The 24,434-nt window shown below is 42.7% G+C and overlaps 1 protein-coding gene across 2 annotated transcripts in view; it reads left to right on the forward strand.

The window, feature by feature from the left end:
• Positions 1-24,434, forward strand: part of Map3k20 (mitogen-activated protein kinase kinase kinase 20) — a 159,395-nt gene that overhangs the window by 58,452 nt on the left and 76,509 nt on the right. For both annotated transcript variants that reach the window (NM_001398993.1, NM_001398994.1), the window contains exons 3-5: positions 8,590-8,677; positions 16,834-16,935; positions 20,584-20,649. In NM_001398993.1, coding sequence (NP_001385922.1) covers positions 8,590-8,677; positions 16,834-16,935; positions 20,584-20,649 — 256 coding nt within the window. The remainder of the gene's footprint in view (positions 1-8,589; positions 8,678-16,833; positions 16,936-20,583; positions 20,650-24,434) is intronic.

The following is a 24,434-nucleotide window of genomic DNA, read 5'->3' on the forward strand; positions in this document are numbered from 1 at the left end:
ACAAATTATTCAAGAAAATACTCTTTCTCCTTGGATCATTAGGCTAAAGTTATAACTTTACCTATGATCCAATTAAAGAATGCCCACTGTATGAATCAAGCTTCCCTGGTAGTGGGGTTGACCTAAGGGAGCTGTAGGTTAGGTCTAGGAAGGAAAATGTTCAAAGCTACCTAATCTCCTTTATCCTTAAGGTTCTTTTTATTTCACTTAATGTCTAAAGCTAGCATATAAAATAATAGGTTTTATCATGACCCCTCCATACGTGACTTATTGCAGTATGCTCACATCCATCCTTTCTTTCTCCCTTTCTTAGTTCCTTTCTCCCTAAATAATCACCTTCTGCTTTCTCAGATATGTGCTCTCTGTACATCTATATGTTATATAGTCTATATGTCATATACGTCTATACTCTGTGTGTGAGAAAACGTAACACATTTGTCTTTCTTCCCCATTACCCTCTTTTGTCCCTCTCTTCTTCTGTTCTCCATACTTTCCTTCATACACACACACACACACACACACACACACACACACACACACACACACACACTTTTCTATTTCATATTATATACTTTTAAAAATCTAGATTCCGCATATAAAACTGTGAGCACATATGCTGCAAGCTGAGTCCAGAGGGGGCATTTTTCCTCGGGAGCTATCCACCTTGTTGGCTTTTTTATTTCGTTTGTTTTGAGACAGGATCTCTCACTAGGGACTGTTTGGTCACCAACGAGGCTAGCCAGGCTAGCCAGCGAGCCTAAGGAATCCGCCTTTCTGCCTCCTGAGTGCCTGCTTGATAAGCACACCACCACACCCAGCTCTTTTCATGGCTTCCAGAGACCAAACTCAAGTTCTGCTGCTGCAAACACTTGAGTAAGCTCTTTCCCCATCCAGTATCCATTCACCTCTTCTAAAAAATGTTTGTTTTTATGTGTATGTGTGTTTGCCTGCAGTATGTATGCATGCTACAAACCTGGTGCTCAGAGGCCAGAGAAGGATCTCACGTGCCCAGGAACTAGAGTTACAGGTGGTCGTGAGTCGCCATGTGAATAGTGGGACTGGAACCCAGCAAGCACTCTTAACTGCTGAGCCATCTCTCCCCCACCCCTTGCCCTCATGATAGGCTTCCACATTACATGTCTTAGCCCTTGTGAGCAGTGCCACAGTGAACATGGACATGCAAGTATCTCTGGTGTGTTGGCTTGGATTCCCTTGGATTCCTTCTCTGGAGATACACGGCATATCCTGAGTGATCCAACTGTTCTAATTCTATCCTCCAGGCTGACTTCCATAGCACCTGAACTAGTTTATATCCCCCCACAGCAGTGTGTAAGAGTTTCTTCTCCTGTAACTTCTCAAGCATTTCTTAGTGATTGGTTTCCTTAATGATAGATGTTCTGACTGACGTGAGATGGAGTCTCAATATACGTCTGATAGTCATTTCTCTGCCTGCTAAGGATGTTGAGCGTTCCCCATACATTTACTTGTCCTTTGTCGTCTTTTGAATCTGTATAAATGTACATGGATGTGGAAGCCAGAAGTTGGCACTGAGCGTCTTCCTCAATCACTGCTTGAATTTAATTTTTGGGTTAGGATGGCTCACTAAACCCGGAGCTTGCCCTCTGGTCTAAACTGCAGGCGAGCCCCAGAGGTTCTTCTGTCTCTGTTTTCCCGCACCTCTCTATGCTGGCTCTGTCATCTAGGCCGTGAAGATCCAAACTCAAGTACTCAGCTTTGCCTCAACGGCACTTTACCCCGGAGCCGTCTCCCCAGCTCCCGAGTTTCCTCTTTTGAGAACGGTTCGGTCCATTTGCCCACTGATGGATTGAATGATTGGATGATTTAGGAAATTTCCTTGATGTTTAAGTTTTTGAGTTCTTACAATATTCTAGATATTAATCTGCTGTTGGACAGTTGGCAGAAGTTTCCTCCTACTCTGTTGATTGCCTCTTCACTGCATTAACTGCTCTCTGTGCTATTTAGAAGCCTCTGTATCTCACAGATTCCTTTCTGCCAGTCCTTGCCATTATTCCCTGAGCCATTGAAGTCCCTTCCTGAAAGGCTTTGCTTGTACCTATGTCTTGAAATGTTTTCTTCTACAAGTTGTAAAGTTTCAGGCTTTGGTCCATTTTTTTTTTTTGTATATATGTTGATGGTGAGAGATGGGGGGTGGGGTGTCTGATGTCATTCTTCTGTTTGTGGAAACCCAGTTTCCCCAGCGTTGTTGATGAGGTTGTCTCTCCTCCAATGTATGTCTTTGTCGCCTTGATAGGAAGCGAGGTGACTGTCCTTGGATGCGTGTATTTCTGGGTCCTCTATTGGTGTGCACGTCTGTCTGTTTGTCCTGTGCTGTTCTATATGGCTCTTTAAACCCTGTAATAACAGATTATATGTGTAGGATTTGGTGCTGTTGTTTTCCAATCAAACATGCTTTCACCTTCAGATTCTGAGTATGATATTAGAACATCCAAAGAGTAAAATCGCTATTAATTCAGCTGAAATATCCAGGTATTCAGGATACTGTCTAATTGGAGTGTAAAAGATGTTAAGGGACTTCTCAGACTATTTTAAAATTAAATTTGCCTAAACTCTTCTAAGTGATTTTGCGGATTTCCATAATAAATGTGGCAAACATTTCTCTTACAGGATGTAAATAATCAAACGCTGTTGCACTGTGGAGTAATATTATAAAGCACTCAGCTAATCAGATTGTGAAGTTGCTCAAAATGCCTACCATGTAATTTTTGCATAGAGAGAGGCTGCCTCATGCTGTGCAATTAACGGGTTTTATTAGCCATAAATTTAGTTGTTGCTGGCTGGCCTTATGCCCCAGCGCCTAGGGAGAATTAGATCTTGCTTTCTGACCTGATATTACACAGTCAAATGTCAAGAAGGTGTGAGTATGTTGCAGTGGAGACAATGACCCAGCCTCTGAGAGCTTCCTTACATTTTTTGTAGCTAGGAGGGCTCTGGAATTTTCCTTGTAATGTCTGGGTGTTGTATAAACTCATATTCCTTTTTGTTCTCAAATCGGGTTTGTAGGTAGAGCACAATGATTTGCTGATTGTAAGTGTGGCTCTGAGATCACATGACTTGTGTTAAAAGCCTGGTTTCACCATTCACTGTGCCCTTGATGAGTTTTAAATTGTCTCCTTGCTTAGGTTTCTTCCCCTGTAGAAATCGTGATAATTGAGATTAGTCCTTGGTTTGTTGTGAAAAAATGAGAAACCTAGTCTACTTCATAATAGACACCCAATCGAAAAATGTTAGCCTTTGATATGGGGGACTCTGGAAATTCATACCCGTTTGAGCAAGGCAGTTCTTAATAAATATTTTATATTAATAAATGTGTAAATATTTTATTCATTTAGGTTTGTGGTTTGTTTTGAGACAGGGTCTTGTAGTCTAGGCTGACCTTGAACTGCCTGTATAGCTCAGGATCACAGACGTGCAACACCAAGCTAAAATAGACAGTCTTACTAGACATTCCTTAAAGAGATCAAGGACTAGAAATATGCACTAGAAGTGGGAGACCTGGGGTCAAATCTTATCACTAACAAGTGAACTAATAAGCCTGTCTAAGACCCAGTGTCTTAAATACAGTAAAGAACCTTCCTAATGAGAAAATATAAATGTTTTGGAAATGTGTTTAGGTAAAATCTTAAGTAAACGTGGAAAAACAAATAAATGAAACTAAATCAGGTAACTCATGTCAGGGATCCTACTGCTGGTAGAGATGAATTAATTGGCCTGGAAGCATGAACTGACTGAGTACTAGACACTAAGCCTTTATTTACCATGTAGAGCTTTGTCAGAGCCAGACTCCCACTACAGAGGAGGCGGTCCTAATACACCATGTTTAGTGCATTGTGTAGTTCTTGAGAACCTCCTCCATGAGAAAATGTTATTAGTAATCCGTTCATTATCATCAGAAATTAACAGACATTATAACTAAAGGAACCAGGAGGTGCATCCTCCCAAGTCATTTTCTAGGAAGAAAGCAAGACCCAAGGCTTTCTTTGGGAATAAACTTTTTTTTCAATAATTTAGCACAATGTGGCCAACTCTTTGATCAAGTTAAGTAACTTGTGATCAAAAGCCAGCTTTTTACATGTACCTTTGATCATCCAAATTTGAACACAGGTTGTTTTAATATTTTATCTTTTCATGTTAACCAGTGACACCCAGTTGCAGGCACAAGGAATGTGAATCTCTTAGCACACTTGTGGCTTGAGACATTTCTTTAGTCTCAGGCCTTCACACTGTTTGTTTCATTAAGTTCTTGCCACCCTCCTGTTCAGCCAGGTTAGTCTGGCCTCAGTCTGAGTCAAGCATGTACTAACAGAGGGCCCAGGCCCATCTCCAGATAATGAGTCAGCTGTAGGGCCCCACCCAGGAAAACCATTGAGCAAGGAGAGAGACTTCCCAATTCTGCTGACGCGGCTGATGAGAGCCTCGTGTGACTTCGTGTCAGCTTTTCAGAAACATGAGGAGAATGACTTGTTTAGCTTTCCTTAGCATCTGTGACTCCTTTCCTAAAGAAAGAAAAGAGAAAGAGGAGTCTTTATGATGTTAAATCTCTTTAGGGATATAGGATTCCTGTCATGGAGCCTGAATCTGGTTCATTTAGTCGTCCTTATTTCCCTGAATACCTGGGGAGCCTCAGTGGAAAGAGAATCTATAGAATTGTAGCGCTCGCTGCTTGTCATGTGACTGTGAATGGTTCTCATTAAGCCCAAAGTGACTCAGAAGTGTGACCTATGCCTGACACTCGGGTGATCAAATCCCTCTTCCTGCTTCGTAAGTAGTCCTTGTAACACAGGCTTCTCAAAGTCAAGGGGCTAGATTTCCGTTTTACTGTCATGTATGAATCACTTTTTTTTTTTAAACAAAGGTTTGATTTTGGGGAAACACTCCAACTATGAATACAGTCATGCTTCTGGTCTGGGTCCATTCAGGCCCCTGGGAACTTGGCTCACACAATAATGGAGATGAAGAGATTCACTTCATTTGCCTTGGTGGTTAGACTGCAATAGTCAGGGAAGGGATTGGAAGGGAAGATCTGCCTACACCGGGCCTGCAGGAAGTAGGCAGCCTGGCCTCACAGCTCTCTCCACGCTGCTGTAGCAGTAACTTTAAAGTCTGATGTTCTTGCTTCCCCAGTCTCCCACCAAGGGCAGCAGCTGTGGGTTATATGGTCATGAGGTGAGTGGAACTCTGTACTGAGAGTTCAGGGCTTCTGTACAAGCTTCTCTCTGGTGGAGGGCCCGGTGCACACATACAGTGCTGACCAAGTGTAGGAGGGCAGCCCGAGTGAAGAGGCCCCACTGGGGCACCATCCTTGTGCATGGGAGAGGAGCAGCAGCTGCAGCCAATGAAAAACAGCATGTGGCTCACCTGCAGAAGGGTTTCTGGACATAGGGACAGTGTAGAGGACAGAGAACGAGGGTGGAAGGCTTAACACTGAGTAAGCGTCTTTTTATGACTTTTTCTTAATTTTTGAAAACACAATGTAATTTCATTTCCCCCTTTCCTTTCCTCTAGTCTTTCCTGCATGCCTCTCTCAGCTCTCCTTCAAAATCATGGCCTTTTCCTATTACTGGTTATTACATGCATATATGTAGATACATATCTATTCCTAAGTGTAGCCTGTTCAGCCCATATAATGTTACCTGTATGTATGTTTTAGGGGCTGACCATTTGACACTGGATGACCAATTGATGTGCCCTTCCCTGGCCATCTCTCCTGCTTCCTCGGTTGCCTACAGTTCTTTGTGTAGGGTTGGGCCTTGTGGTCATTTCTCTACCCACTTTGGCATGTCTGTTGTCCTTGTTTAGCTCATGTTCAGACAGTCATGTCGGTGAGACTTGATGGGTGTAGCTTCTGACGTTACTAGAAGGCAGAATCTTTTAGCAAACTCCTTGAACCTCTGGTTCTTAGTCTTTCTTCCCCATCTCTTGCAATGTTCCTTGAGCCTTAGATTTGAAGTGTTTTGTAGATGTATCCATTGGGACTGGGCTCCACAACTCTGCATTTGAATTGGTTGTGCTTTTCTATAGCAGTCTCTGTCTGTTACAAAGCTTCCCTTTATAGCCAAGCTATAATTTATAGAAGTGCAAGAAAACAGGGAGATAGTGCAGTTGGTTCTTAACCTGTGGGTTATGGCCCATTTAAAGTCATATTGTATATCAGATACAATCTTGTATATCAGATACTTATAATATGTTTTATAAAAGTGGCAAAATTACAATTAAAAAAAAAAAACACTGGTGTTTAAAGATGCTCCAACCATGAAGTCACTGCTATGACATCACTACCATGGCATCACTAGCACTGAGTAGCTAGGTTTCCGATAGAAGAACCTGAAAGGTTCACTGCAAGACACAAGGCAAAGAATAACAAGTGAGCCAAGACTCCAACAAAACCAAAGACTTTGGTTTGTCTTGGACAGTGATGGACTTGAAACACTGCCATCAAATCCTCTCTCTCAAGAGTTTAAGACAACAGTGAGTATAGAACAAATTTCAAGCCTGACCCCTGAGTGGTTAGGCAGTCATTCTTTTGAAATCTAGCCCAAGTTACCCTTTGAGGGAGCCCAGAAAAGAGCAGAGATTGGCTACTCAAGCAAGTCCAAACTGTCTTGTATTTTATTTTATTCTTGCCTGTATTAACTCTGTACCAACTCCCAAACCTCTCTGCCCCCCCTAGTTACTAGTCGCGGAATGTGTTTTTAGTGAAATAGCAACTCCTACTGTGTGAGAACAAGTGTGTCACAAAACCCACACTAATTCACAATGCGCAGATTCCACCAGGGCCTTTTCTGACTTTTTTTTTGTATCCCCTTTCTGGGCTGGTAAAATAAAAATGCATTTTCTGGTTTCCAGTAGTATGCTGTAAACTTGAAATATTAAACCTTTCTATATTAACTTATTCCTCCTTACATTTTAAATTTCTTGGTTAACCATAGTGTCTCCATAAAGTAGTAAGACTTTAATATGTGTGATTTCTATGACAATGTCATAGTTAGTTCTGGGATGTTAACTAGAGCTAGCTCTTCAGTCCCAGCTACCAGAACCACAGAATCCCAATTCAAAATAACAAATGCCCCCAATAAAAGCCTTTAAACTTTCCTTTGAGACTTCACAGTCCAGGCCCCCATCCTTCACATTGCCCTCAACACGCCCATCTTTCAAACTCCCACACAACAGCTCACAAAGCATTGAGCACTCAATGGCTCTCCTGCACAAAGCTGCAAAGTCCCTCCACGTACACATGCCAACAACAGCAACAACAACAACAGCAACAACGCAAAAACAATGGTCAGGTCTGTCACGGGGGTAACCCACAATCCTGGTACCAATTTATGTCGTATTTAGCGCCACTATTGCGGTGATGAAGCACCATGACCAAAACAGCTTGACGAGGAAAGGGTTTATTTTGGCTTACACTTCCAGACCATAGTCCATGTCTGAGAGAAGTCAAGGCAGGAACTCACCCAGGGCACAAACCCGGAAGCAGGGGCCGATGCAGAAGCCGTGGAGGGGTGCTGCATGCTGGCCTGCTTTCTATGTTTGCTCAGCCTGCTTGCTTATAGAACCCAAGACCACCAGCCCACAATGGGTGGGGCCTTCCCCATCAATCGCTAATTAAGAAGATGTCCTGCAGCTGGACCTCATGGAAGCAACTTTTTTTCAGTTGAAGTTCCTTCCTTCCAGATAACTGTAGCTTGTCCCAAGTTGACATAAAACTATCCAGCACACACAATATTCTTTTTTAACTATTAACAAATATTCATCATGGCATTTTTTAATCTTAAAAGTTAAATTTAATAAATATATATATAACTTTTTTATTCTTAGAAAGCTTTCTAATATTAATCTATTTCAAACTGTAGCAATACATCAGGAATCTATGTTCCCACAGAAAGGCAGCAATAATGTATTTCTAATTACTTATTGGAAAAATCACTATAAAAGGGGATGACATAAATAAATAAGCAAATCTATTCCATCAGGGCAGCAGTTCTCAACCTGTGGGTCATGACCCCTTTGGAGGTTACACATCAGATATCCTGCATATCAGTTATCTATATTATGATTCATAACAGTAGCAATATTACAGTTATGAAGTAGCAACAAAATAATTCAAAATAACTCCACTACATGAAGAACCGTCGCAGCCTTAGGAAGGTTGAGAACCACTTTCTTAGTGCTTGAATAGCTCTAGCTTAATTTCCACTCTCAACTGATAAAAGCCCAGGCCTTCTGCACCCCTGACCACGAAGAGATATTATACAGGAAAAATTATATTTAGCTACTAGAAAAAGGGCTTTCACTGAAAATAAACATACTGTCTGCATCTTTGTCTGCCGCCATCTTCCATCATCACGTGGGCTTGCTGGCTTCTGTACTCTTGTTGCCGTTGCCTTCCTGGGAAGTTTTAGACTTTGGTTCTGCAGACGTCTTGTCCACACCTCTTGCTTGTTGAGTGCCTATATGTCTCTGTAAACATTAGAGGAGGGAAAGGGACTCTGAAGCCTACCCAGGAAGACTCACCATTTCACACATGTGCATTTGATTTTTGTGCAGGCAGAAATCCTGAGTGTTCTCAGTCACAGGAACGTCATCCAGTTTTACGGAGTGATTCTGGAACCTCCCAACTATGGCATTGTCACAGGTAGGCGCTCACTGTCCTCTTCCTCCCCAGTTGCCCGGCTTCCTTCCGAAGCAAAAATGCTTACTATTCGGTTCTCTTGTGGGTTCTGTGCTGCTGTCAGACGTCACTTTTGTTGCCATAAAGCATTAATAAAACTGATTATATCAATATAATTAAGAATGGTGTTCCACCTCTACCCATGTTTAATTGTGGCTAATTATACCTGTGTGGATGCTGTTCAAATGCACCTGCAGCTGCATTACCAGTACGTAAGGTGCCGTTTAACTAAAATTCCATTTAATTAGTTGAAGTGAGAGATGTTTTTTGTAACTCTGTGACCTTTCGTAAATTAAGATTTCTTGAGATGTTCATGTTGTAATTCTTACAATCCGTTCTCCTCCCCTTAGAGCCCTTTATTCAGGTCTCTGATGTGACGGCCATATTTTTCAGATCTGGTCATCTGCACTAGTAACGACCTTGAGCTAAATTATCACGTAATTTTGAGCAGGGATTTTTAGCTGACGGAAATACCCTTTCTGAAAATGAAAATGAACATGGGGAAGTTTCTGCCACAAGAAACTAAAAAGACACAGATTTTAAAACACTTTACACTTAGGTTTGTGCATCCTAGTGGGGAATATTAGGCCCATGGCCTCTCTGTAACGCTGGATTTTACAGGAAACAACTCTGGTCAGGTCCTTTATTGTGGCAACTCTTTGACTCCAAAGAAAACCAAGTAAGAAAACCTTCAGGGATTTGCCCTCCTTTCCTGCACTGTATTGTCAGGGTCTGGGATTGTGTTTAGAGAAAAAAACAAAACAAAACAAAACAAAAAAACACGCATAATAGAAAGAACCGTGCTGGGTGCTCATAAATTTCTTATATTAAAATAAAAACCTGCAAAGTAAACAAAATAATTTTATTTCGTAAGACAGAAACTGAAACTCTAAGTCAAGTCTACCTTTGCTGCGTGGTCACCCCACAGGCAGCAGACCCGGAGTGGCTTAGACCCCTCACGTGGCTTTTCTCCAGAAGCTCCTCATGCCTGCGAGCCAGGTTTGGAAGGGTCGCTGGTTCTTCACAGGATCAGGTTGCTTTGATGTCCACCCTTTAGTAGTTTGATGTACTCTGCTCTCATGTGGAATTTTTTATGTCCTTATTAGGTGGAGGGATTTGTGTCCCCAGCCTGCAGTCTTTGCTCAATGCGGAAACGGGTGCTTAGCAATGTTTATCTTGAACGTGTGAGCTGTATACTGTGCAGACCCCAGCACAGGCTCTGCTGTTATGGGTGAACCATGCCATGCCTTTGCTGTCCTGTTTCTAATTCAGCATGGAGAGGAAAGGGTTTGCTTTCCTTGAAGATTAGAGTCCAGCATGCAGAGAAGTCAGGGAAGGAAGATGGCAGCAGGAACTGAAGCAGAGGCCATGGAAGGGTGCCATTTGATTTCCTTCTCATTGCTTTCTCAGTTTGCTTTCTTATGCACCCTATGACAACCTGCCTAGGAGTGGCACTGCCCAGCTATGGGCTGAGCCTGCCCACATCCATCTTCAAGGAAACACCCTACAGACTTGCCTACATTTGGGCTGATTGGGACGTTTCCTCAACTGAGATTCCTAGATAATTCTAGGTTATAAGAAAACAAAAAACAAACACCCTAACTAGCACAAGGTTCCTTGGGGGAGTTTTTTCAGTTTCCTGAGGTAGGGATAGAGAAGAGATGTGAATTCCTTTCCAAGAAGTGTGGTAAGCTAGCACAGCAGTCTTTGAGTCTCTGCTTCAGATAGAGCCATCAGTCCTGAGGTGGTTTGATTTGATTTGCGTGCTTATCTGATTGTCCGTGTCTCCCTTCTGCAGGTGTTTCTCCTTATAATCGTATAACCTACTCAAATTCTTTGGTTAGAGATCTGTTCCCTTATGTGTTTATGTCTGAAAGACAGTAAGTAAGCAACCATTAACATCAAATACTTCTTTAAAATAAGTTTCAGAATCATGACATAATGGAAAATCATTAGCTTTCTTACTGAACCCGTGAGGTTGATTACTTAAGAGACTACTTAGCCAATTTTGTTGTTTGAAAGCATATCACCTTAATAATCTTTATGCGTAGAGATTTAGTTTCAGCTAAACATTTGTTCATTCGAGCCATTTAAGCCAGTCTTCCACAGCATTAGGATGAAACCTACTCTGTGTGGGTACAGTACATGTACCCGCCATGCCTTGTTAGGGGCTAACTCATCAACCGTGTGAACCTCATGGTGTGTCAGATGTTGGAGACTCCAAGGGAAGAAGTTTGGATGGCTTAAGTTTGTTCAGCTTGAGTTTTTTTTGTTAATTGTGAAGGTTGTTAGAGCAGGCAACTGCTGTCTCTTATACTTGAAAGAATGATTTACCAGGGGGATAGAGAAGACAGGTAGGCAACGCAAATTGGAAGGTAGGAGATCTTGTTCCAACTCTTCTGAAGCAGGGTTGGGTAATCACTGAGATTCCTTCTGAGCATCATCACCTGGTATGAATGAAGGAATCCGAGGGATGCGCTCTGGGAGTAAGTATATGTGCACACCCCTGCATGTGGTATATCTGTGGTATATTTTCATCATAGATTTTCAGGACTGCTTCTGAGGAAATTATCTAAGGTTAACTGTCATTTTTTCCCTTTAACATTTCCCTGGAAATCTGTAAAGTAATGGGATAGCTAGAAGCTTAGATTCCAAGGTCAAGAGAAAAGATACGGTAATGGGTGGAGTAGCTAGAAGCTTAGATTCCAAGGTCAAGAGAAAGATACGGTAATGGGTGGAGTAGCTAGAAGCTTAGATTCCAGGGTCAAGAGAAAAGATACGATAATGGGATTTTTTGTTGTTGTTGTTTTGTTTGTTCGTTTTTGTTTTGCAGTTTTGGTCCTTGGAAACCTCTTTGTGTTTCCCTAAATCTAGAGTCACCGATGGTTGTGAGCCACCATGTGGTTGCTGGGAACTGAACTTGGGTCCTCTGGCAGAGCAGCCAGTGCTCTTAACCACTGAGCCATCTCTCCAGGCCCCTTGGAAACCCATTAATACTCTAACATGTAAACCCCTGGGACAGGGAAGCAGAGTGATTAGGCGTTAGGCCACATGACTCATTCATGGCAAGTCACATCAGAGGAGCAGCCCACTGAAGAGCCTGCTAATCTAAGAGTGATGGAAGGTGTCAGACTTGGTCCCAGTGCTCCAGAGGAAACGTGACTTAGAATCCCAGAAGTATAGAGAATTGCATCTTTGGGCTCAGTGGCTGATTGCACGTCTTGTTTATTATGTGTCCATATCCCTTATCCTATGGCAGCAAGAGATTATACCCGTCCTACATGGACCGTCAACGGGCCCAAGTCTCACTCTGTTCAACCACAGAACACATTAATTATCCAAATGCATCTCCTTTCACTTGATCCTGATTTACTTCAATCACAGACCATCCAATTTGCATATTTGATATCCGCTGGTCCTTCTTATTAGCCAGGTAAAGACAAATGTCACATTTTATAACAGGTTGCAGACATTTACCCAAATTCATTTGTTCTGCTAAAATGATGGTATTTTATTATAAAGAAATGTCCTGATAATTATATTTGTTTCAACAACAGTACACTGACCTTCCACTGGCAAACATTTTTCATTCATGTATTTACCAACTAAGGAGAGAAAGAAAGAGAAGGAAGGGAAGGAAGGGGTGATGGAAAGCAATACAATGTAACCTCTATTGACATAGTACCTACAGTTGTATTTGCTAGTGCGAGTGTCTAGGGCTGATTCTAAGTACAAATGCTCCTCGACCTACAATGGGCTCACGTCTCAGTAGACTCACCATAAATTGTCAATATCCAGGACAAATGTGCAGTTAGTGCCCCTAACCTATTAACCATCATAGCTGAGCAACACAGTGCACTGTAGAATATGAGGGGTTCCCTTTGTGACCCCTGTGACTGAACGAAGGGCATAGTTTACTGGGGTTGCTGTTGTTTGGTATGGCAAGATAGTACGGAAACGGCCACGTTGCACATGACCAGCAAGAAGGGACCATAACTCAGTGTATTTTCTAATGAGAGAGAGAGAGAGAGAGAGAGAGAGAGAGAGAGAGAGAGAGGGAGAGAGAGAGAGAGAGAGAGAGAGAGAGAGAGAGAGAGAGAGAGTGTGTAAACACTGTTATTTTCTAGAAGAAACCTGAGCATCCACAGATTTAAGGCCTGGACGGGGAACTCAGTCCTCAGACCCCTAAGGATTCTAAGGGATGACTGTATATATTTGCATTTTCAGAGCCTGCTATCATCACCATAAAACTCAAAAAGAAAAAAAAGAAACTTAGAAATCAAAGGACATATTTGCTTAATGTGTTAATGACTTTTAAAAAAGAATTAAAATGCTTTCTGCGCCAGTGTCACTCCTGTGAACATGGTGGACATTTCTAAAGCCCGCTGGACACTATGGCAAACAGGAACCCTGCAGAGTGACACAGTATCAGAAGCAGATATTGTATGCCCAAGGAAAACTGCTAGGGCAGGGAACAGTGGCTACAGAGGTCAGACTAAGCCTACTTTCTGCAAAACGGCTAAAATTACGAAAACGGCTGTGCTGAGACTTGAGTGTGTTAAGCAGAGAGAAGGCTGGCTACTGAGAAGTGTGAGCATTTTGAGCTAGGAGTCTATAAAAAGAGAGAAGGGGTCACGTGATCCTTGTCTAAGCTGATTTTGTTATGAAGACAATAAAATCACGAGCTTTACACTCTCTTGCACACAAAAGAACTAAAACAAATGCTTTACCCTGAAGTTCAGTAAGCTACCTGCTAAGGAAATGTTAAGTGATTGACAGGCACAGAGCCATATGGTAAGTCTTCAGTTCCCAATGAGACACTCAAGAAGGCGGAAGAGGTCACCCCCTTGGCAGAGAGGTTAAGACTAGCTTTGCTACCCACAGATTTAAAGCTATTGGACGTGAACTATAAAAGAGCTCACACCCACACCATGGTCAGACCATGGATAAGCCAAAATGAAAGTCATGGATGCAGTAAGGGGAAATGGCTCACATCCATATGAGGGGCAATATGACCAATGTTCACTCTCATTCATGTTCCATAATGGAAGCCAGGTGGCAATGAAAGGATATAACGTGCCTAAAGAAAAGACTGTATCAAGCCAAAGAAAAGGTCTTTTAATGGTGAAATAACTATAAAGATCTTCTTGGTCAGAGAAAGAGTGCACTTATAGCAGATAGAATTGCTTTATAAGAAATAACAAAATTAATGCTTAGAACTGGCAAAAAGGCCTTCAGTATGAGCCTTACTAAGAACACAAACAACAGTTGAAAGCAATATTAAAGAAAGTCCTTTGTGCTGACAGAAGATACTTGGGAATAAAAATTTAAGGAGAGAAATGGTAAAAATGTGACACAAATATTCTTCATATATATTTTCATTTCTCTTTCATAACATGTTTAAACACAATTTTACAGAGCAGTAAATGCTTCACTGAGATATTACAATCATAGTATAAGAGATCAGGGAGAAACAGTGGTAGTGGAGAAAAGCGTATAAAAGATTTTAAATTTCAGATTAGTAATGGGAAGTTCCTGGGCTATAAAATGTGTTTTATCATTCCTCAGGTCACCACGAAAAAGTCACTCAAGAAATTAAAAACACATTAATCAAAAGGTGATAGGACTCTATAATACCAGAGCACAGGAAGCTGAAGCACACCATTGTGAATCTGAGACCAGCTTGAATGTGTAGGAGACCCTGTTTAAAGAAAAGCTTGATCGTGCTGTAGAGACAGCCTGCTGTGGCTCTTTAATCCCAGCACTCAAGAGGCTGGGCAGGTGGATCTCTGTGAATGTGAGGCCAGCCTGTGAGCTTGAGGCCAGTCAAGGACACATAGTGAGAGACTGTATGAAAAGGACGTGCATACCACTCTTCAAAAGATGAGTTCAGCTCCTAGCACCCATGCCAGACGGCTCATAACTGCCTGTAACTCCAGCTCCAGGACTGTACCTAACACCTCGGGCCTCTCAAGCATACCTGTCCACACAAACATACACACACAAACACAACTTAGAAAATAAATCTCTAAAGGAATCAAGGAAGTGACATAACATATTAGGATACAGTAAGTAAGGAGCATCTGACTGAGGGCAGGAGACAAAGAAAAGATGTCCGATGTCAACCCAATTGTGTCATCAAAACTAATTGATACTACTTAATGTGTGTTCTCCAACCGTGCAATATATTAGAAATGCGTGACCAAAGAACATGGTGAAAGGCAGCACTAAGTATCTGAAAATTAATGACATGCTTCCAAGTGCCTACTAGAGCCCAGAAGAAATCACAACAGACCCTTAAACGTTAGAACTAGAAGAAAATAAAATGTAAACATGGCAGAAATGTGGAGTGTAGCACTGAGCAAGGAGTGTGTAGTCTCCGGAAGCAGAAAGACCAAAGTGAGCCATGGGAAAGAAAAGGTGAGAGGTCAGAGAGTGCAGGAAAACAGATGGAAACACCAGGAAAGATCAGTGGAAGGCTCGGCTTTTCCACAGTCACTGAGACTCATGAATCTTCAGCCAGATCGACTGAGAGAGGAGAAGAAAGGCATTGGCCGAGCCACGGATGGAGAAGCAAGTGCTTTGATTCCTACGGGACCTTCAGAAGATGGTAGTGGGTGGTATATGCCTCTGCGCTAGTAAGGTAGACTGTATGTATGCAGTCGGCCTTCTCCTAAAATGATACAGGGATCTAAACTGACTCGAGCTGGGCTTTTGTAATGACGTCGGCACTTAAACAACGACAGCAAAACTCACTTCAAGAAAAGTCTGATTGTATGTATAAGAAAAACTTAAGTTTTTAGTTTTAGTTTAAAATATTTCCACAGGGAAAAGACAATTGTTTTACCTGGTGAATTCTGTGATTTGTCTATAGAAGAAATAATATCAACCCTTCTTTTCCATGTTCTTTCTGAAGACAGAGGTTAAAAGGCTGTAATAAGGCCAATATTATTTGTACCCCAAAACTACACGAAGCCATGACTGGGGAACTACAAGTCAGTTTCCTTCATACATGCAATATAAACTCTGTAACCATAGCAGCATGAAGGATCCAGTCACATATTAATATAGTGTATTCCATGACGGGGCTACTTAAGCAAGATCTGAAACTCCAACAACAAGAGACACTGCAAGGGAGATGAGGGAAATCTCACTGCCTGCACCCTTGGATGAAGAGTTTTAAGATTAACGACTGCTGAGGGAGGGAAACTTGGTCTTCCCCAGGGACGAGTCCATTTATTGGTTAGCTAGTCAGAGCGACCAGCACTGCCACACACTTAGGCAACACTGACGGCTTAGCAGATTGCATTTCTAAGTTTATTCACTTAGATGTGTAGAGAACAAGGGTTAGAGGAGAGAGAGCTGTGAGTTTGGGAGAAAGGTCAGACACGAGAAGGGTAGAGGGAGGTGAGAGGAAATCGTGCCATTTTATTTTAATTAAATTAAAAAACAATTAATAAAAGATTGTACTCCGTGACCAATGGGATATTTTCCAGAAATGCAAGGTGTTGACTTAACATCTGAAATCAGTTAATATGAGGCACAATAACAGGTTAAAAAACAAGAAACAAAATGTGGAATATGACATTTCACAAGATACAGAAGAAGCCTTTGGTTGTTGTGTTCTGTGTAGTAGGACTGAGCATAAGTCCTCCGCCATACCAGAGAGTGCCCTGTCTCTGAGCTACATCCCCATCCTTAGAAAAAGCGCTTGAGAGACTATGACACCCACTGATAAGGACGAATCTCTGCAGACTCAAAGTAGAAAGGAGTTTTCTCAGTGAACAGCATCTACAAACATCTGGAGCTAACGTCATACTTAACAACTGAAAAGCTCTATTTCCCCAAGGCTGGGCACAAGATGCGCTCTGTGCTGACCATATTTACCCAGCACCATCCATGCAAAGGCTCCTGACAGTCCACTCGGGCAAGAAAAAGAGATAAGAAGGAGTAAACCTGCTTTAGTCACCGTTCTGTTCCTGTGAAGAGACACTGTGACCAAGGCAGTTCTTATGTAATCTTTACGTCTTTTCTCACGCTCTTAACGTGTTTCCTCAATGACAATGTAGGGTCTAGTTTCTGAAGCACAGCTAACTGTGGACTCCTTCCTTCTAAAACAGAATATGCATCCCTGGGATCCCTGTATGATTACATTAACAGCAACAGGAGCGAGGAAATGGACATGGAGCACATCATGACCTGGGCCACCGACGTAGCCAAAGGTAACACTGCTTGCTCTGCACCCACAGAGGGGGCTGCTTGCTCTGCCCCACAGAGGGGGCTGCTTGCTCTGCCCCACAGAGGGGGCAGTGTCTTCCCACTCCGACCGGGGATTCTCTGTCGGAAGTTTTCTATTCTGAGTACAGACGTTCTTTCTGCAGATCAAATTTGGTAAACACTTTCAACTCACTGGACAGATAATATTTTAGGTTAGTGCCTTTCCATTACTAAATTCCCTTTGTCTTTCTGTTTCCTTCACCACCACCACCACCCCTACCACCAAAACCAAAAACAATCAGATTTTACAAAGTCAGTAAGTTTCAGGGCAGAGATTTTTTTTCTGTTTTGTGATGCTATAATGAACAGACTCACTTGTCATATTAAGTGGAAAACTTGTGGTTCTGTTGTCCTGAAAGTCTCTCCATAGGTGTCTAAAAGATGACTTATGGCAGGATTGGACTTATTTAAATGCATAATAATGTACTAAAATAGCAGCCCCAGGCTTACATGCAAGGCAGTGGCTCGCACTTTATTCTATATGTAGCAGAACTTGGATATTCTCCCTTGAAACTTAAATAAATCCCAAGCCAGGTTCCTGATTTTTCCTCCTCCCCAGAGATTCCTGCATAGATTAATGCTTTCTAAAGCAATTCAAAATCTATTAATTTTTCTCCTCTTTTGCACTTTCCTACCTGAACAGTTTGAGGTTATCGTCAGGACTGTTAGAATTGCCTTAGAAGCGTCCTTCTCTAAGAAGGGACCGAGGGTGTCATGGTTGTATTCTGGGATTCTCTGGGCAGCCGTGCTTGGCACTTTACCTGGGTCGTTCGCACCTGCGCGTTGGAACACACTCTCCCTACCGAGTTGCTTACCGTTCAATAGGTTTATATTTTTGCTTTCATGGCACAGGTAAGGATTAGCCAGCACCCACCAAATTCCTAAAACAAGAAAAGTAAAAGAAAGCAAATTAAATTTTAAACTAATGCTGCCGGTTGCTACCTGTGAGGTATTTGGACGGGATACTTAGTTCGTGAGCTATGACAATGAACTTAGCTATGAACTCATTCATCAGACATCATAAACTTGTCTTAACACCCCATGTCCTTGAGAAGCTTTCATGTAGTATCACTGTCACGTCTCTGCATGACCAAGGCACACACGGAGCACCTGTGGGTGCCCATGGCACACACGGAGCACCTGCGAGTAGGCAAAGCGATGTGCTGGTACTGGCAGTTGCCTGCAGCCCTGTGGGACTGCACCTACACAGACGGAAACACAGTCCTTAGAGCACTCTACGACGTTCTGTGTTGGGTGCTCAGCTAATTGCACTCCTGTTATTACTTAATGGTACTTAGGGTAGATAGACAGCAAACAAATCGAGTGGCAGCTTCCAGCTGTGCTCTCTCTCCCTTAGAGCTCCTGTTCTAGCTGCAGCACCCACTCTGTTGTCTGTCACATGGTCCTGAGAGCCAACTCTCTTGGCTCCAGAATAGCACCGTTGCTCTCTCAAGAGAGCTGCTTCTCTGCTTTAGAAGAGTGGGGAGGAGAAGAAACAGGAGCAAAATGGAGGCAGAGACTCTGGAGAAGGAAGGTTGGAAGAACAGGCTAAGAAGATCCTCTTACCCGATTAGAGAATTAATTCTCTAAGCCAAATACTCATGGATTTGGCCTCAGAAAATGGGCCCTTTTGCTCATAATCCTAAGTGATATGTAATATGTGGGAATTACTTCAGATGGTCGGAAAAAGGAAAAAGGAATCAAGACTTTAAGATTGACTTCAACCCTCTCCCCTACAGTGAAGTATAAACTTTAAATAAGAAAACTTGACTCTGTTGATTCTCTTTCAAATTCAGCCTGTGCACCTTTCGGGTTGACGGTGATTGAAGCCGCTGAAGCAATAGTATGTTGAGACATTAGAGAATGAATAATTCATTCTGAGATTTGATTCATGCATTTGGAAATAGGTGTTGCTCAACGTCTTGGCTGCTGGGAGCTGCCCTTAAAGCTGCAAGGATTCTCTTCCTTATGAGGAATGGGAGTGGGTGAGCGAGTGCTTCTGCAATTATATATGGCAGATAATTAGAGTAGGGTAACTTGAATCCAGCCTCAGTCCAAAGCTCTCCCAAACCTCCACCGTGGTCAGATCTTATTGATAATTCATAAATAGTTAAACCAGCAGAGATCATTTTTCAGTCCTTTTCAGTGGTTTGAAAAAAAAACAAAGCAGATGATTTGGAACAAGAAATAGAAACAAGTTGGATGGAATTTTGTGATTGTAACACACAGTTGGGCGCCAAGTTTTCAAAGCTAGATACTATACATTGTGCACCAATAATTTATGGGAGCTTTCCTTCTGATAACCTGACCCAGAGTCAAGAAATGCCTATATTTTAAGGTTTTTATCGTCAAATCTTCCCTTTTGAAGTCTTTGTCAGCAAGTATAAAAATAATCTAGTCTTGCTTCTAGAATAATCAAGTAGACTATACCTGAAAATCATTTGGAAATTTGAGTTTTAAGCAAAGAAGACTTAACTATGAAATTCAGTCATGGAGATTATAAGTACCACATAAGTAGCAGCCATTGAGCTTCTCAGCTTGAAGATATAGAACTTGCTATTAAATGAGGCCCTTTGTCCCAGTTACGTCACTTCAGGTCATTGAAGTCATTAACACTTGTGTTAACTTGACTCTTTCCAGTGATATCCCTATGTAGTAAGTTAAACCTCTTGGTTATTTTCTTTGTTCTTATGATTCTTCAGTATATAATAACCAGTGTAGTAGAGGAAGAATCTCTATTAATAAATTCTCTGTAATAAAATTGCAATGTTCTGTGTACTTAAAAAACCAAGGATACTTATTAAATTACTTTGGTGGGCATCTCAACAAAAGAGTTGGGGGTCCTGTTGGATTTGGGGTGAGGAAGGATTGTTCCTTCCACTGTTTGAGAAAGAGGACATGGAGATGAGGGGAAGTACTGTGTAGAAAACATGTTTTCCCTATAGTCCATCTTCGCTTGAAACAGAAAAGACCGAATACTTTTAAGGGGTAACCATGAAATATATCTTAAAGTATAATTTCTCATTCAAATTAATAAAATTATTTACATTTGATGCACCCAGTAGATAGAGCACCTCATATTATATATATTTATCAGAGGGAATTTGGCACTTTATTTTGTAAGTATTGCACCTCTATTAGGGGATCACAGTGCCTTTGCTCATCAGTGGGCCAGCTGCACACCACAGTTCTGTCCTCTCCCAGGTCCTGCAGAAAAGTGACTCTGCTGCAGCTCAGTGGTCACAGTGTCCACGTGAGCACCGTGGGGCCTAAGGCCGGGCATTGCACACATGCACTTGGTAGTGGATACTAAAGGGCCACTCTGGTCATTCTGCTCTGCTCTTTGCACGAGTTTGAGAAAATCACGGTGTCCTTATTAGGTGCTGTAGGAAATGAGGTCTCCCACAGTAAAGTCCTATATCAGCTTAGCTAAGAGATTGTCGCCAAGGTAGACATATGTGATTTCTCTTTTATCAAGCATGGAAGAGTAGAACGTATAGATTGATTTTCCACTGTGGATTTCTTTGCACAATTCTGAGTGGTCCTATTGATGCATTACCACGATCCACTAACCCTCTTCCTCCTCACGAAAGGGATGCACTACCTGCACATGGAGGCTCCGGTCAAGGTGATCCACAGAGACCTCAAGTCAAGAAACGGTGAGTTAGCACACCTTTCAGTCTTACTGTTTTACCTCAGTCTGCACCTGCCTGCAGATGACCTAGGCTCAGTGCTTTCCACCGTGTGTGTGACTCATTGTTTCACGCATCCCCATGAGAACATCGTCTATAAATCCGTATGTTATTTGAGGAAGCTGTGTAGTGCTCTGCTGTGTGAGTCTAACATGGGATGGAGACAACTGGACTGGTTAATTTTTTTTCTAAAATAAGAAATGTTTAGTTCAATGCCTTCTGGCCAAGTCTTTCAACACATCCCTAATTATTTCCTTAGCGATCTTTTCTAAAATTGGCATCGTGAGGTCAAAGTGTGTGGTCATGTATTTTAAGTCTCCTATTTTTAGATGCTGCCTTCTGCCAGCATTGTGAATATTATTTGTGAATTACATGGTATATGTCTTTTGGTCACTCGTGTCTCTATTACCTGGAGTAGTGCCAGAAGATGACCAGCATGCTTGAGAGTTCAGACTTAAAGGCATTCGTTCTTTTTTTTTTTTTTTCTTTTTCCTCCTTTGTACATTCCTATACTTTATGAGCCTATATTTATCATCTGGAAAATGAAAGTTTTAAAATAGCTTGCTGGATTCCACACTACCTTCTTCCATTATGTCACATCAGAGTTGTCAGAAAGGCAGCAGGACTAGTTTTATCAGAGCTAGCTAAGTAAACACCAGAGTTTGCCACTTGGGGGGTAGAGGGGAGAAGCAACCCTTGGTATTGGATATTTCTACACTTTCAGCGGCTCTCAGCAGGGAGAAGGAAAACGTTTATTTTTAGAACTCTTAGACCACAGCAGCTAAAAACTTTAATCTATCAACAGTATGATCCTTAGAATGGGTGGTGATGGCAGGTGGGCAAGAAGAGCCTTGATGGAGCCCCAGGTGATCTGCCCACACCCAGGACTCCCAGGCCTGAGTCTGACAGGTGGAGGCCCCAGGTGCTCTGCTCACACCAGGACCTCCAGGCCTGGGTATGATAGGTGGAGGCTCCAGGTGCTCTGTTCATACCCAGGACCCCCAGGCCTGAGTCTGACAGGTGGAGGCTCCAGGTGCTCTGTTCATATCCAGGACCCCCAGGCCTGAGTCTGACAGGTGGAGGCCCCAGGTGCTCTGCTCACAGCCAGGACCTCCAGGCCTGGGTGTGACAGGTGGAGGCCCCAGGTGCTCTGTTCATGCCCAGGACCTCCAGGCCTGAGTCTTGACAAATGGAGGCCTCAGGTACTCTACTCACACCATGACCTCCAGGCCTGGGTCTGACAGGTGGAGAGCAGGAAGGACAAGAAGTTGTAGGCAGCTGCTACCCTGAGAATCCAGCCTGGCCCTCCTTAACCTGGTCAATTGGCTGGGCAACTGTCCCACCCTGTCCTACTCTGTTTTGACTCTTCTGAGACAGACACTTCCGGGAACTCTAAACTTGTGATATAGAGCAGGCTAACAGGAAGTCATTAGAAAAAAAATTCTTATTGATACTAAGTGACAAAGTTGTATGACCACAATTTCAATTTGTGCTATTAATTCCAATATAAACAAGTTATCTGGTGTTTTAAAACCCATATAGTTAGCATGAAAACTATAACAATGGAGAATTCCTTGTTTTTAAATTACAAGTTATATAGTTAAAAGGAAAGAGTGTACATTAACATCAAAAGAGTATCAGCCTAACCTTGGCAAATTGTTTTTGCTGGGAGAAGGAGTGAGATTTTGTTTTCTGTAATATTTTTGAAAACTTAGTTCTGGGCTGGCAAGATGGCTCAGTGGGTAAAAGGCACTTGCCACCAAGCCTGACAACTTGAGTTTAATCCCCCAAGACCACATGACAGAAGGAGAGAACTCCCGCAAGTTGTTCTCTGACCTTCATGTGTGTACCATGGCTTGCATGCACCAACACATGTACACACACAGAAAATGAATAAGTAAATGTAGTAAAAATAAACCCATATTGTGTGTGTGTGCGTGCGTGTGTGTGCGTGCGTGCGTGTGTGTGTGTGCATGCGTGTGTGTGTGTGTATGTGTGTGTGTGTGTGTGTGTGTGTGTGTGCGCGTGTGTGTGCTAAGATGTGCCCTTGGAAGTCAGAGAACAACGCTGTGGAGTCAGTTATCTTCTCCATCTTTATATGGATCGCTGGATCCATCTCGGTTCACAAGACTCTCATGACAAGCGCTTCTACACCCACCGACCCATCCTCCAGCCCCATATTGTTTTTTGTTGTTATTTTTTTTAAACGAGCACTTGCTAATATTATGTCAGGATCATGGAGATATTTTAAGAACAACTGAATACCACAGTAATATTTATTTGCATTTTATTTGCAAAAGTCTGTAGCTCCCTTCTTGCCGCTGCACATTTCCGTTCAGACTAGTTACACCACACTGGTTATTTCCCAGTTACCAAAGTCACTAGTAATAGCTGCTGTCTACCTTGCTCAAGGCACTGGGTGGCTTACTAAACAAACCCCAGAAACCCTCCTAGGGCATCTGTCCTTGGCCTTCTCTTTGACCTTCCCGCTCCCATAGAAGTCCTCCTTCCATAGCAACACTCTAGGCTGATGTCAGCTTTGGAACTGTTTCTTAGGCATGCTGTACAGATGTTTTACATGGCCTTACATGTCTTCTGTCCAACCTGACCTTTTCACCTTCTCCCTCCTGCCTTAAAAAGCCACGCCTATCTTTTCTTCCTTGGTGAGTGCAGTGCCAGCTGCTGAAGCCAGAGGTTTCTGGATTTCATCTTTGAGCCCTCGTCCACCCAATGCTACTCCTCAAGCTCCCCCCACCCCACCCCATCCAGACCTAGATATTTCTCAGTTCAACCCACTAGGCTCCCATCCTTTCCCACAGTCTGAGGACTGACAGCACCATGTCTCTCCCGGACCACAGCCACTCTCATCACAGCCCGCTCCTTGCCTCTTGCTGTGTGCTGTGATGCAGGCCATCAGTCTCCTGTCTGCCTCCTGTCATTCTTCCACATCACATTCTCTGTGTCCTTTCATTTCTCACAAGACCTCTTCTTGGATTGGCTTCTGTCTTCCAGAATGGCTATGCCTTTACGCCTGCACCTGAGTGTTTCATAGGTGAAACTCCTCTCTCTCCTAGGCTATTCTGTCATCAAGTCTTAGTTCAAGCATCCATTCCTACCAGAAACCTCATGCAACCTCCCCAGGCTTAGATGTTCCTCTTGGTTGGTTCTTTACTAACTCTCTTTCCCTCCTCATATAATTCACCGCCCCCCACTTCATTGTGGATGTTTAATGGCCTCTCTGATGAACTGCAGACTTCATGAGAGGAGAGGAGAGGCAGCGGTGACCTTTGACCCCAGTAGGTGCTCAGCAACATTGTGGTCAAGACACAGTGTATGAGTGAGTGAACGGGTGTTGTCTCCACCTTTCAGAAAATTAATCTTCAATTGGGAAGAATACTCACACACAGACACACTCATACACACACACACACACACACACACACACACACACACACAGTGAGACAGAATTTTAGATCATAAAACATAAAAGGAAAATAGTTACTGAATTGGAGAGTTCCTTCCTATAAGGCAGATAGCATTTTTAAAACGCTTAATTCCATGAGGTGCTGCTCAAAATGGCTTTTTGATACCTGCTTTATACAAATGTGTGCGTTTGGAACTGGGTCTTCTTATGTATCCCTGACAGGTTTAGTTCCTGCTGTGTAGCCTAGGCTTGCCTCAGCTCACGGTAGCCCCCCTGCCTCAGCCCGGGATTGCGGATGCACACCACCATGCCTAGCTTATACTGTGAA

Source organism: Rattus norvegicus, chromosome 3 (assembly GCF_036323735.1).
Source record: "Rattus norvegicus strain BN/NHsdMcwi chromosome 3, GRCr8, whole genome shotgun sequence".
Lineage (NCBI taxonomy): Eukaryota > Metazoa > Chordata > Mammalia > Rodentia > Muridae > Rattus > Rattus norvegicus.